At 36.0% G+C, this 11,566-nt stretch overlaps 1 protein-coding gene across 1 annotated transcript in view; it reads left to right on the plus strand.

Annotated features, from left to right (window-relative positions):
* The window catches only part of LOC114646273 (coatomer subunit beta'-like), a 36,058-nt gene extending 27,009 nt beyond the window's left edge, over window positions 1-9,049 (plus strand). Inside the window, 5 exon segments of the mRNA XM_028794391.2 lie at window positions 109-219; window positions 5,994-6,208; window positions 8,302-8,394; window positions 8,675-8,691; window positions 8,694-9,049. Coding sequence (XP_028650224.2) covers window positions 109-219; window positions 5,994-6,208; window positions 8,302-8,394; window positions 8,675-8,691; window positions 8,694-8,734 — 477 coding nt within the window. The 3' untranslated portion in view covers window positions 8,735-9,049.
* Window positions 9,050-11,566: the final 2,517 nt, after the last annotated feature.

Here is an 11,566-nt window from a genome sequence, read left to right on the forward strand (position 1 = left end):
TTTTGTGCTGCACTTATAAGCAAAGTTTTGAAAAACAAGTTAGATGAATCATTTGTGTTTAAAACAATAGAAACAAATCTTTTATATGTTACAATGTGCTTCAAATAGGGTTTTAAGCAACAAGCGATGGCTGTATCATCAGATCCAGAGCATCAGTTTGAGCTTGCACTGCAACTTGGGGAGCTAAAGATTGCACATCAGCTTGCAGTAGAAGCAAAGGTAAGGCTTCCGTATATTCTTCTTGTCCACAATTTGTGGTAAATATTTTGGTGAAACCTGATGTGACTCTCTGGCATCACCAACAAGACACTCTATAAGCATTAACATGAGCAGTAATAAATGTCAGCGGGTTTTCAGTGAGAAAACAAAAATATTTAACAAGGTTTTGAACTTTACAGCAGGTTGTTTCTGTATTTTTTGGACGTTCCAACATTAGTTTATGCCACAAGCATTACGAGTAGTATTCATTATTTACCGGCTGGTGTTTTAAAGCTGGCTCTGAGGCTAAGCGCAGCCATAGATGTCTGGGAATCTGGAAATACAGACACAGGGGAGTCCAGTTGTCCAGTTGTCTTATTGTGGATGTACACCACAAGGTTATTATAGTTTTGCCTTTTTATTTTAGCTTTTATTTCTATATTTTTCTGACCTTACTTGGAAATTCAGTTTAGATTTAGGTTTCCTTTCATTTTTATGTTTAGTTTTTATTTCGCAAAGATATTTCTATTTTATTTTTATATCTATTAGTTTCATTTTTATTTTTAGTAATTATGGTATGGTTTGGATGCAAGGCATGAAAAATCCCTGGTATGCAATATGTGTGATATGGCTGATGTTAAGAACAAAAATAATATGATATTTCAATTATCAATTTTGAGAGAGAGAGAGAAACATTGAAATAAGGGGGACAAACATTTTAAAATATAATTCTTCTACAGGATTATTTTCACAGTACAGTATCAGGTATTTTGAGCTGTGAATATGAACTAAAAGAGATAAATTAATAAATTTAGAATAAATACAACACACATTAGTACTAAACATGTTTAGTTTTTCATCTCTTGGCAGGCTCTCTTCGCCTACCTACCTGCAGTTCAGTAGAGACATTGCCAACTTTTACAAAGGAATTTTACAAAGTTTTTATTACTTCATTGTTAAACTACATTTTTAAAGTAAAAGTGATTGGTCAGTAACAATATGCTGATCTTGTGTGATGACCTAGTCAGTCCCTCGATCAGCGTTGTTTTGTTTTCAAAACTCGGGAGAACTCTCCCCTATAGACTTTCTCGTATACACAGATATGGGGGTGAATATTTGAGGAGTACATGGCAAGACAATGATTTCTATAATATGTATGAGGAGCGTTCAAAAAGTTTCTGCACTTTTATATTTTTGTTGGAAACAGTGAAGGAGGAGGAGTAGTAATTCGGCATTAAAAAGTTGGTATGATGCTGGGAAAATTGCATCGCAAACAAAGGTGACTATGTAGAAAAGTGTTGTAATTTGTTTTTGAAATTCTTAATAAATGGAGTTAAAAAAAGTGCGGAAACTTTTTGAATGTCCCTCGTACATTAAAGAGCCAACAACAATAAATCAAATTAATAAAATATTGAACAATTATTATAAAAGTAAAGCTGGATAAATCGGACTCTGCAGGTGCATTAATTTAAAAAAATCGAGTATTCAGATAAAGTGCCACTTCTGGTGAATGGATTTGGAACAAAAGTTAATACAGATGTACAAATTTGGTGTAACAACCACATACCAAATACCTTCCATCTATCTCATTGTGTTTTTGAGTTACCGTGTTTATACACACACACAGGCATAATTCCAGAAAACGGTATTTTCAGACTCGGGGAGGTCTAAAACGTCAAGATTTATTAAAAGTTAAGGAAATATTTTTTATGATTACTATACTTTCTCTATACTTTGTATACGAGAAAGTAAAAACGATTTCTTCTGTGTGAAGTGGCAGGTAATTTACTGTCACCAAAAAGCAGGCCCCTGAGAAATAAACTGAAATGTTACTCACTCGTGATTTTTCTGTCCATGCGGTATAGATTTTGTTGACCAGCACATTCCGATTTCAGCCGTTTGAATTGCATCTTGATATAAAACAAGCATCAAGAAAGGCGGTACGTAAATCACTTTCTATCTCACATGCTTTACGCGCCCGTATTCAGCTTGCTCTGTCACTGCAAATGCTGTGTGCACACTGGCCCGCCTTCACTAGCCACCGTTCACTGGATAAATATATGCGGGCGGCTCGTGGTGCATGACTTTCAGTTTTAGAGTTAAAAGTTACAAAGGCAAGTATATTCATTCAAAAACAAAAATATTTTCAGTAAATTATTATTATATTTCAGTTAGTCATTCCAGCAACTTTAATAATTTCATTTAGTTTTAATTGTACATTTTGGTTTTATTATTTTATTATTATTATTATTAATTATTATTTCAGTTTATGAAATGTTTTTTTAATAATACTGTAGTTTGTTTTTAATTTTTGATTTTAGTTTTCGTTAACTATAATGACCTTGGTACACCGTAACTTTTTTTAGTAATCTCGAGATTAGGCAGAATTATGCTTTATTGGGTGATTAGTGATTATGTTTATTTTGTTTGTTGATGCTTTGATGTTTTTTGAGGAGTGCAGTTCTCCCTTGCACAACCTAAATGGTTTCTCCCTGTGTGCATACATGCAATATGGGAGAATTGAGTTGTCTTTGTATACGCAGTTTTGCCCACAAGTGGGGGAGTTTTTCTGATCGACCATGGAACTCCAGAAACAGAGTTAAGTGTGCATGAAGTGCACGGTGGCTGAACAGTTGGTTGCTCTTAAGGAGCAGCATGAGCCTCCTGTGAACCAAAACCAGCTCCTGAGATATTTTGTTTTTTCAAGGAGTTGCATTTATGGCATGGACTGAAACAGAGTGCAGAGAATATGTGTTGCCTTGGTTTTCTCACTTCCATCTTTGTTTTTTTTCTTCATTCTCTCAAAGAGAATTCTTTTAACTCAGGAGGTTTTTTTTGTTGTTTAGTGCATCATTTACTTTTGCCTCGTAAATATTTACACGAAGAAATGTGAGTGTTTAGTTATTGAAGAATACAATTCTACCTTTTTTGTACATCTGTCTCTCTTGACCCTCTCTTATTATATCCTTGCTCCTGGTTGGTCTCGAACTACTAGCCAAACAACTGCTTTAGTGGACGGTTTATGACACCTAGCAGTCCTACAATGAGTAGGTTACCTAGAATCCCTGAATCCAGCAAAGATATCCACAATGCCAGGCCACCTTAAATTTCCTTGCACCTCCTCATCAGCATCTTTGTTTTGCAAATGTGTGAATCAGCACTGGGAATTTAAGGTGCATCAGCATTACCTGATTTACACAGATTATAACTGTCTCTCTGTAGGAGACACTAAAGGGGCATCCTAATTACCCGCTCACCTGGTTCCATCTTAACTGGAGAAGCATCAGTTCTTGTCCAAAGTCTTCCTGTATGGCTGTGTACATTTCCTTATCACAGAGAGTGATCCCATCAACCTGTTTTGTTCCATTTGTAATTAACTTTTTTTTTCAGTCAACTCCTTGAGCTTGCTACCACAGAATAGGATGGGAATGTTAACTGATTAGAAACATTGTTTTTATTTGAATCATACTTACTGTATCAATTGTTTTGTAAATAATAGTTTTTTCCAAAAATGTTTACCCAAGGTTGTTTAAGTGAAGTGACATTGCTTACAGACTGAACCTTGCCCTGGTATGTTTTAAATAATTTTAAACAATATCTGTGTGATTAATGAAACTTTTCAGTTATGTCATACTTGCTGTTTATTAAACTAGGATATATTTTAGGAATGGCTAAAAGGTGCATAAAAGATGTTAAGTTGTTTTTAACAAGTTTTCTAATTGGTATATAAATGAAAAAATGTGTAGCTGGAAGAGTAAATATGTAACTTAATCCTTCAAAAAATGCAAATATGTTATTAATATAGAGATATCTAAATGTCACCATCCTGAGTATCTTCTATAGATTTAATACTACATAGGTTAGAGAAATCTAAAAAGGAGTTATCATATACTTGAACAACATTTAATAATGACCTATAAAGCTGCTGTCACACTACATGCCTTTTCCAGTGATTTTTAGTTATAGCCTTTATTTACATAATGTTACCTAGCTTGATATCACCAGTAACTTCATTAGGTCAGTCTGCGACTTTCCTTGCAAAATCAGAAAGGTTTGATTTTGTTGTAAGTTTTTGGCCAGGTATGTGTTTGTGAGAGAGCTGACAGCCAGTTAATGCTCACCTGGATGTACAGTACGTAGAATGTAGCTGCTAGGGGGGAAAAAAGGAAAACCGGTGTTTAAAACCTTGAAATAGAGAAGAGCAACATTTCTCTCTGATATTTTGTGTGTTTTATACAATGATAGAATAAGTAAAGACAAAGAAGTGGCTGAGATTGCAGAGAAACTCGCCATACCTGGAACACATTCATACATGCACTCTTGTAGCCAGTCAGCATGCTGATTGGTTGTCAGAATGATGCGAGTTTACAAAACGTGGAAAATTTGGAACTATGCTGAAAAGTTGTTGGAAGTCAAATAATTTGTATTCCCCTACATTTCCTAATTATGCAGTCTGACGTCCTGAAGGCAAAAACATCCACCAACATGCCCTTCTACTAGAAGCCGTGTAATGTGCCACAGACTTAACCTTTTAAACAGATAAGACGTTCTCTGTCTTCATCTGTCATACTTTAGTTCCCTATCTGTAATAAATGGCAGGACAGAGCAGTTCTTTCACTCTTAAGAGCCAAAGGTACCTCGTGTCTCATTTTGGACAGCTACTCATCCATTACCTGAAGGGAACTAGCCACTCATTTTGGAAAATGTTTTTAACAAGGGGGATAGTTTCTTATTCTGACTGCATCACTCATAGCTTTGTATCACTTCAGTGTGTGTTGTGGTTCACAATGTAGTGCAAACTACTTAAAATAGTGTCTGGATATCTGTACTGAATACTGTTCAGCCTCTGCTGCCCGTTGAAGATCATAAACAGAGGAGAGGGGACAAAATGCTTCCTTCCAAGTATGAAATCTTTGCTCTGAAAATACAGGTATAAAATGGCACGTAGCACCAGGGACCTCTATACTGTTGTGCCTTCTGCAAGATCCCACAGTATGCATGATCATATGCATTTTTCCTTATCCACTAAGCATGTATAGACAGAATTAATACATTCTCAAACCCTGTCAGTCATATTTGTGCAAGGGAAAATTTGTTCTTATACAGTACCATAGCCAGGACCAGATTCTGCATTGCACTGCCTAGGTCTGAGGTTCAGTAGCCAGTCGGTCTGTCCGTTCCACAAATCCAGTTTCAAAACAATATTGTAGTCACACATGAGTTAAGTACCGACTTTCGCTCAGTACTACTAATACTGTAAAAAAGCTAGGCTTTCAGGATTTTATTATCAACTTAATATCAAAGCATTGGTTCTTGTGCCATCCCTATACAAGTATGTGGTTAAGAACTTATGTATGTGTATGTTACTTGTTCTCCCCACGTCTGTGTGGATTTCTTTCACATATCCAAAGACATGATGGGTAGTGTGAACTAGTGAATTCAAATTGTATGAGTGTGAATGCTGTTGTGCATATTAGTGAGTCCTGCAGTGAACTGGTGCTCTGCCCAAGCCTGTTTTTTTCTGCCTTGTGTTACTGGGAAAAGGCAGGAATTGATATTACAGTATACTATGTTGTTTTCAGTAGTAGATGAACCTCTCACTGTTGTAATAAGTAGTCACTTCTCCTCTTAAAACTTGACATACCCATACAATTTTAAGTTCATAAAATAATTTGGGCATATTTTGCTTGTAATGAAGCCTGGAAAACACTGTCTTGTTTGTCAAATAAGCATAGTCATTTTAAATCTGATGGCCTTGTTATGTGTATTCTAACTTCTTTTTATTGATTTGTCAGTCTGAACAGAAATGGAAACAGTTAGCTGAGTTGGCTGTCAATAAATGCCAGTTTGGGCTTGCCCAAGAATGCCTTCATCATGCCCAGGATTATGGTGGAATTTTACTCCTGGTAACTGCTTCTGGCAACACTGCAATGGTCAACAAACTCGCAGAAGAAGCAGAGAAAGATGACAAGAATAATGTTGCGTTCCTCTCCTACTTCTTGCAGGGAAAGTGAGTTTCTGAATTAAGTTTTCTTACATTCATCCAATTCATAATTTTATGTTGTCAAAAATGTCTGTTTCCATGAGTCTGTTCCATGAGGAACAGGAACAAATTATCATAAGGCTGAATAAATTAGCCCATTGCCTGATGAAGGGGCCTTAGCTGCCTTGAAAGCTTGCATTTGTAATTTATTTAGTTAGCCAATAAAAAGTGTAATTTCACCCTCCTTTTTCCTGTAATTTATATATTGTTTTGCATGTTGAAGGTAGTGCAAAAAAAATCATGCAAAAACATGGAAAAAAGTACAAGCTCTAACCAGTGAACAGGCTGCATTTAATTAATTGTCACATGTTTAGTTTTATATGAAGTTAAAATACTGGTACCTCTATGCCAGTTGAACTTTAGAGTGGAAAATTTAACATGAATTTTGTGTATAGTGATACAAGTTTAATAAAATAATGTAAGTTCAACTACTCATTTACTTAATTTTTGTTCAAACTCCAATGAGTAGAATGTCTAGGTCAGGGGTCTCCCAACATGTCGCTTGCAAGCTACTGGTAGCTCGCAACCCCTTTCCAAGTAGCTTGCCAAAGGGTTAATGAATCCTACATAAATTTGAAAATTTGATTAGTCAAATTAGGGGTGGGCGATCTTTCCAAAAAATCATATCATGATCCTTTTAACACAAAATCACGATCCACGATCTGAATTGCAGTCTCTTTTGAATGTGGCATACACTAAAGAGACTATCCGGACTCAAACTCATCAATACCTAAGTAACACTTTATTTTACATATCAAACAAAGTTGAATTCAATTGTTCTTTCGTTCGCTAGCTAAGCAGAGTTAAGGAATATGCCCCTCGGCCCGCTGCGTGTTTCTTGGATTCATGCAAATAAATCGGTACTGCAAGCGAACTATGATACATAGCGAAATGAGAGAAGTCGTAAAATCAACCAGAATGTTCAAGCACATTATACAAAAAAAAAAAAAAAAACCTGATCGGTAAGCGGACAGACATACAGACATTGGATTTTATATATTATATATTAGTAAACCTTCAAAATAATGTGCAGTTAACATATCAACAGCATTCTCAGCATTTCTGAAGCTTAGTAGAGCCAGATAACTACCTCTGTGAGTCTGCCTTTTCTGACGTGAATGTCATGAAATCAAAGTTCAGAACAAGACTGACAGATGAACATTTAAATGACTCCATAAGAGTGAAACTAAGTGGCTACACTCCACCATACACCTCTCTTGTTGACTCCATGCACTGCCAGTCATCTCACTAACTAAAAAAGCACGTCACACATGCAACTGGAGCTGTGAATACTCTTGTGAAGTGAAACAGTGACATGTAACAAAATGACAAATGAATAAGTCATATCTGTACATTTGTAATTGCATTGTTTTGTTTTGACAGCATTCATGTTTTAATTCAATAGTGTGAGATACACTAGAAAATGCATACAGACCTACAAAATGCACTTGCAGGTGAACTAAATATTTTTTGTGATGTTTTAATGCAAAATGTGAGTTATAGACATTTTGTAAATGCTCAGGCAAAACAAGCTTATTCGGTTTGCTTGGGTTGAAATAAACTTTGAGAATAAACGTTAGAAAACATGAGTAGCTCTCGGCCATTTTCATTTTGTAAAAGTAGCTGTCACGGGAAAAAAGGTTGGAGAAGCCTGGTCTAGGTGCATCTGTCAGTCCACTTATTGCACCTGCTTCATCCAGTTTCTAGGTTTACTGGAAACCAGCAGTATCATGGGTCACTGTTTTTGCCGTACACATATAGTATTTATCGGCTGTCTCAGAATTACTCCTAGGAATTACACTAAAATTCTGACTAGGATAAGAATTTGTCCTACAGGAGACTGGGACGCAAGAAGTATATATGAAACGAGCTACACCTGCTGCTAGCCAGGAGTTTGAGTTCATGATGGAGAATGAATGACGTTATAATTTCATGACACCCTGGGCCTCAAAATGGCACTCATCAAGGTGTTTATGTAGTTTTCTTTGAAATTAAGATATTTCTTAATTCATTACATTATTTATTGCTTACTGTTTATATTTATATTTGTTTTTTTCCAGACTTGACAAATGTTTAGAACTACTTCTTAAGACGGGACGTCTTCCCGAAGCTGCTTTCTTGGCACGTTCTTATCTGCCAAATCAAGTATCAAGGTATAGTAATTTAATGTTCTTAATTGCTGTGTGGTTCTTTTTATATTTTTATTAGAATGTTGGCTCCTACCTAAATCTGATTTAAAACCAGTGATTTAGAATTCATAATTGTTTTTATTATGCAGGGCATGTGTTTGCACTTTTTGCTGCTTTTTAGTCACTCTTAAATTTTACATACTATATATACATCAATATCTGCAAAAAAAGTACAAAAACAGCAGACATACCTGATTTTACCAGAGTGTGCTTTCATTTCAGTTATTTTTGTCTTATCTTTTAGGGTTGTTGAACTTTGGCGAGCATCTCTAAAGTGAACGCAAATGTGGCAGAATCCTTCTAAGATCCAGAAACCTTTTTCCAGAATTACATATTTATTCCTAAACAATTTAGTAAAAGTTCTTCAGAAGTTATTTTCTGCTTTAATTTGCTAATCTTAAGCATTACAAGGTGGCAGATTGGTTAGACCTACATCTGAAGGAGACTTAAGTTTAAACAGTGGCCACCATCTGCACTATATGTAGAGTTTGCATATTCTCCTTGTTGTCTGTATGGGTGTTCTGTTATTATAGTTTTCTCTCACATCCCAAAGATGTGCTTGTTATTTTGACTGGTAGCATTAAATAGGAAACACTAAAAATAAAATACTTTACAACTGTCTATGTGTAATATACATATTCTATCCAATCTACAACAACAACAACATTTATTTATATAGCACATTTTCATACAAATAATGTAGCTCAAAGTGCTTTACATGATGAAGAAAAGAGAAAAAAAAAGAAAGAATTAAAATAAGACAACACTAATTAATATACTGTATAATAAGAGTAAGGTCTGATGGCCAGGGAGGACAGAAAAAACAGCCGTCTGGAGTTTTTTTGGAGAAAAAAAATAAAATCTGCAGGGGTTCCAGACCATGAGACCGCCCAGTCCCCTCTGGGCATTCTACCTAACATAAATGAACAGTCCTCTTTGTATTTAGGGTTCTCATGGAAGGACTTGATGATGATGGTCATGTAGACTTCTGGCTTTTGATCCATCAGTGTAGGAACATCATGGTGCTTTGATTAGGTGGTGGTGGTGCAGGTCGCCACCATAAAAAACCGGGAAAAGAAACAGAAGAGAGAGTTGGGGTTAGTACGGATTTTAGAGCCACCACGAATAGTTACGATAATTAATTGAATATACAGAGCATCAGGATTAAACTGAAATGAAGTTATGAGAAAGCCATGTTAAAGTAATTTGTTTTTAGCAGTTTTTTGAAGTGCTCCACTGTATTAGCCTGGCGAATTCCTATTGGCAGGCTATTCCAGATTTTAGGTGCATAACAGCAGAAGGCCGCCTCACCACTTCTATTAAGTTTAGCTCTTGGAATTCTAAGCAGACACTCATTTGAGGATGCAAGGTTACTATTTGGAATATAAGATGTCAGACATTCTGATATATAAGATGGAGCGAGATTATTTAAGGCTTTGTAAACCATAAGCATTACTTTAAAGTCAATTCTGAATGACACAGGTAACCAGTGTAGTGACATCAAAACTGGAGAAATGTGCTTGGATTTTCTTTTCCTAGTTAGGATTCTAGCAGCTGCATTCTGTACTAGTTTCAAATGATTTATGTCTTTTTTGGGTAGTCCTGAGAGGAGTGCGTTATAGTAATCTAGTCGACTGAAAACAAAAGCATGAACTAATTTCTCAGCCTCTTTCAATGATGTAAGAGGTCTAACTTTTGCTATGTTTCTTAAGTGAAAAAATGCTGTCCTAGTGATCTGATTAATATGCAATTTAAAATTCAGGTTACAGTCAACAGTTACCCCTAAATTCTTTACCTCCATCTTGACTTTTAATCCTAATGCATCAAGTTTATTTCTAACAACCTCAATATTACAATCCATTTTTGCCAATCACTAAAATTTCTGTTTTCTTTTTATTTAGCTTGAGAAAATTACTATTCATCCATATAGAAACACAAGTAAGACATTGTGTTAGTGAAACAACAGAGTCGGGGTCGTCAGGCAATATTGATAAATACAGCTGCGTGTCATCAGCATAGCTGTGGTAATTCACGTTATGCCCCAAGATAATCTGACCTAATGGAAGCATGTAGATCGAAAAGAGCAGTGGACCCAGGAAATATCTGCACTTACTCTAGTGATTTGAGGTTTCCTCTAATATCCAAAAAACATGTGCTTTAGGTAAACTGGTGACTCTAAACTGATTCTCTGCAGGTGAATGTTGGAGTATTCATGAATGTGCTCTGCGATGTACTGATGCCATGTTCGATTATTTTTAGTATGATTTCAATGCTGCCAGGATTGGCTCTGGTTGCCCTATGTCCACATAATGGCTACAAAAGTAATTCTCAGAGGTATACTGTACATTACAAAAATAATTTAAGTAATTTAACCATATTCATGACCTCATTTAACATACATACAGCTTCACATCTATGTAAAACTAAGTAGGAAAATCACTTTTGGTTGCTAAATTTGTTAGTTTAAGGGCCACATTAAAAAATTTACAAGAATACAAACTAGTAACTTAAATGAATAAAAATAAACTTCAATGAATAAGTCACAAATACTATGAGCTGGCATTCCATCATGCAAATAAGCAGCTTCAAAGCCAGCAGCAGGTGTGCCTATAATAGTGGTAAGCCTGCAATGTCACAAATAGAATTCCATCTAGTGTGAGAATGGCAACCAGACTTTTTAAAGATAGCAAGCCACCTAAAGCAGCCATGTAACAAGCAAAACAATCCATATTGGTGCCAGCGCTACAATATTCTACAACCAATAAAGCACATCTTTCAGTAGAATTAACAATCAGCCCAGTGTGTTAATGTTTGTGTTGATGAAGTCCCTAGAGAAACTGGTCGTGATCCACATTAATCGCACATCCCTGCTACCCTGAATACAGCTTGCTTACCAGTGTAACAGATCTCCCTCACCCTGCACACTGCTCTGGGAAATATGGAAAGGAAAAACACCCAAGTCTGGATGCTGTTCATTGTGTTTAGCTCTGCCTGTAACAACATTGTGTTATCCAGCCCGGTGCTAAATCTGAGATACCTTGGTCTGAGCAACTCCACTTGTGGCCAAGTGTTTTACTTCCTGACAAGTCAGTGAGGATTGGCAAAAAATACCTTCTCCACACCATTTACCAACATT

The sequence above is a fragment of the Erpetoichthys calabaricus genome, chromosome 2, assembly GCF_900747795.2.
Source record: "Erpetoichthys calabaricus chromosome 2, fErpCal1.3, whole genome shotgun sequence".
Lineage (NCBI taxonomy): Eukaryota > Metazoa > Chordata > Cladistia > Polypteriformes > Polypteridae > Erpetoichthys > Erpetoichthys calabaricus.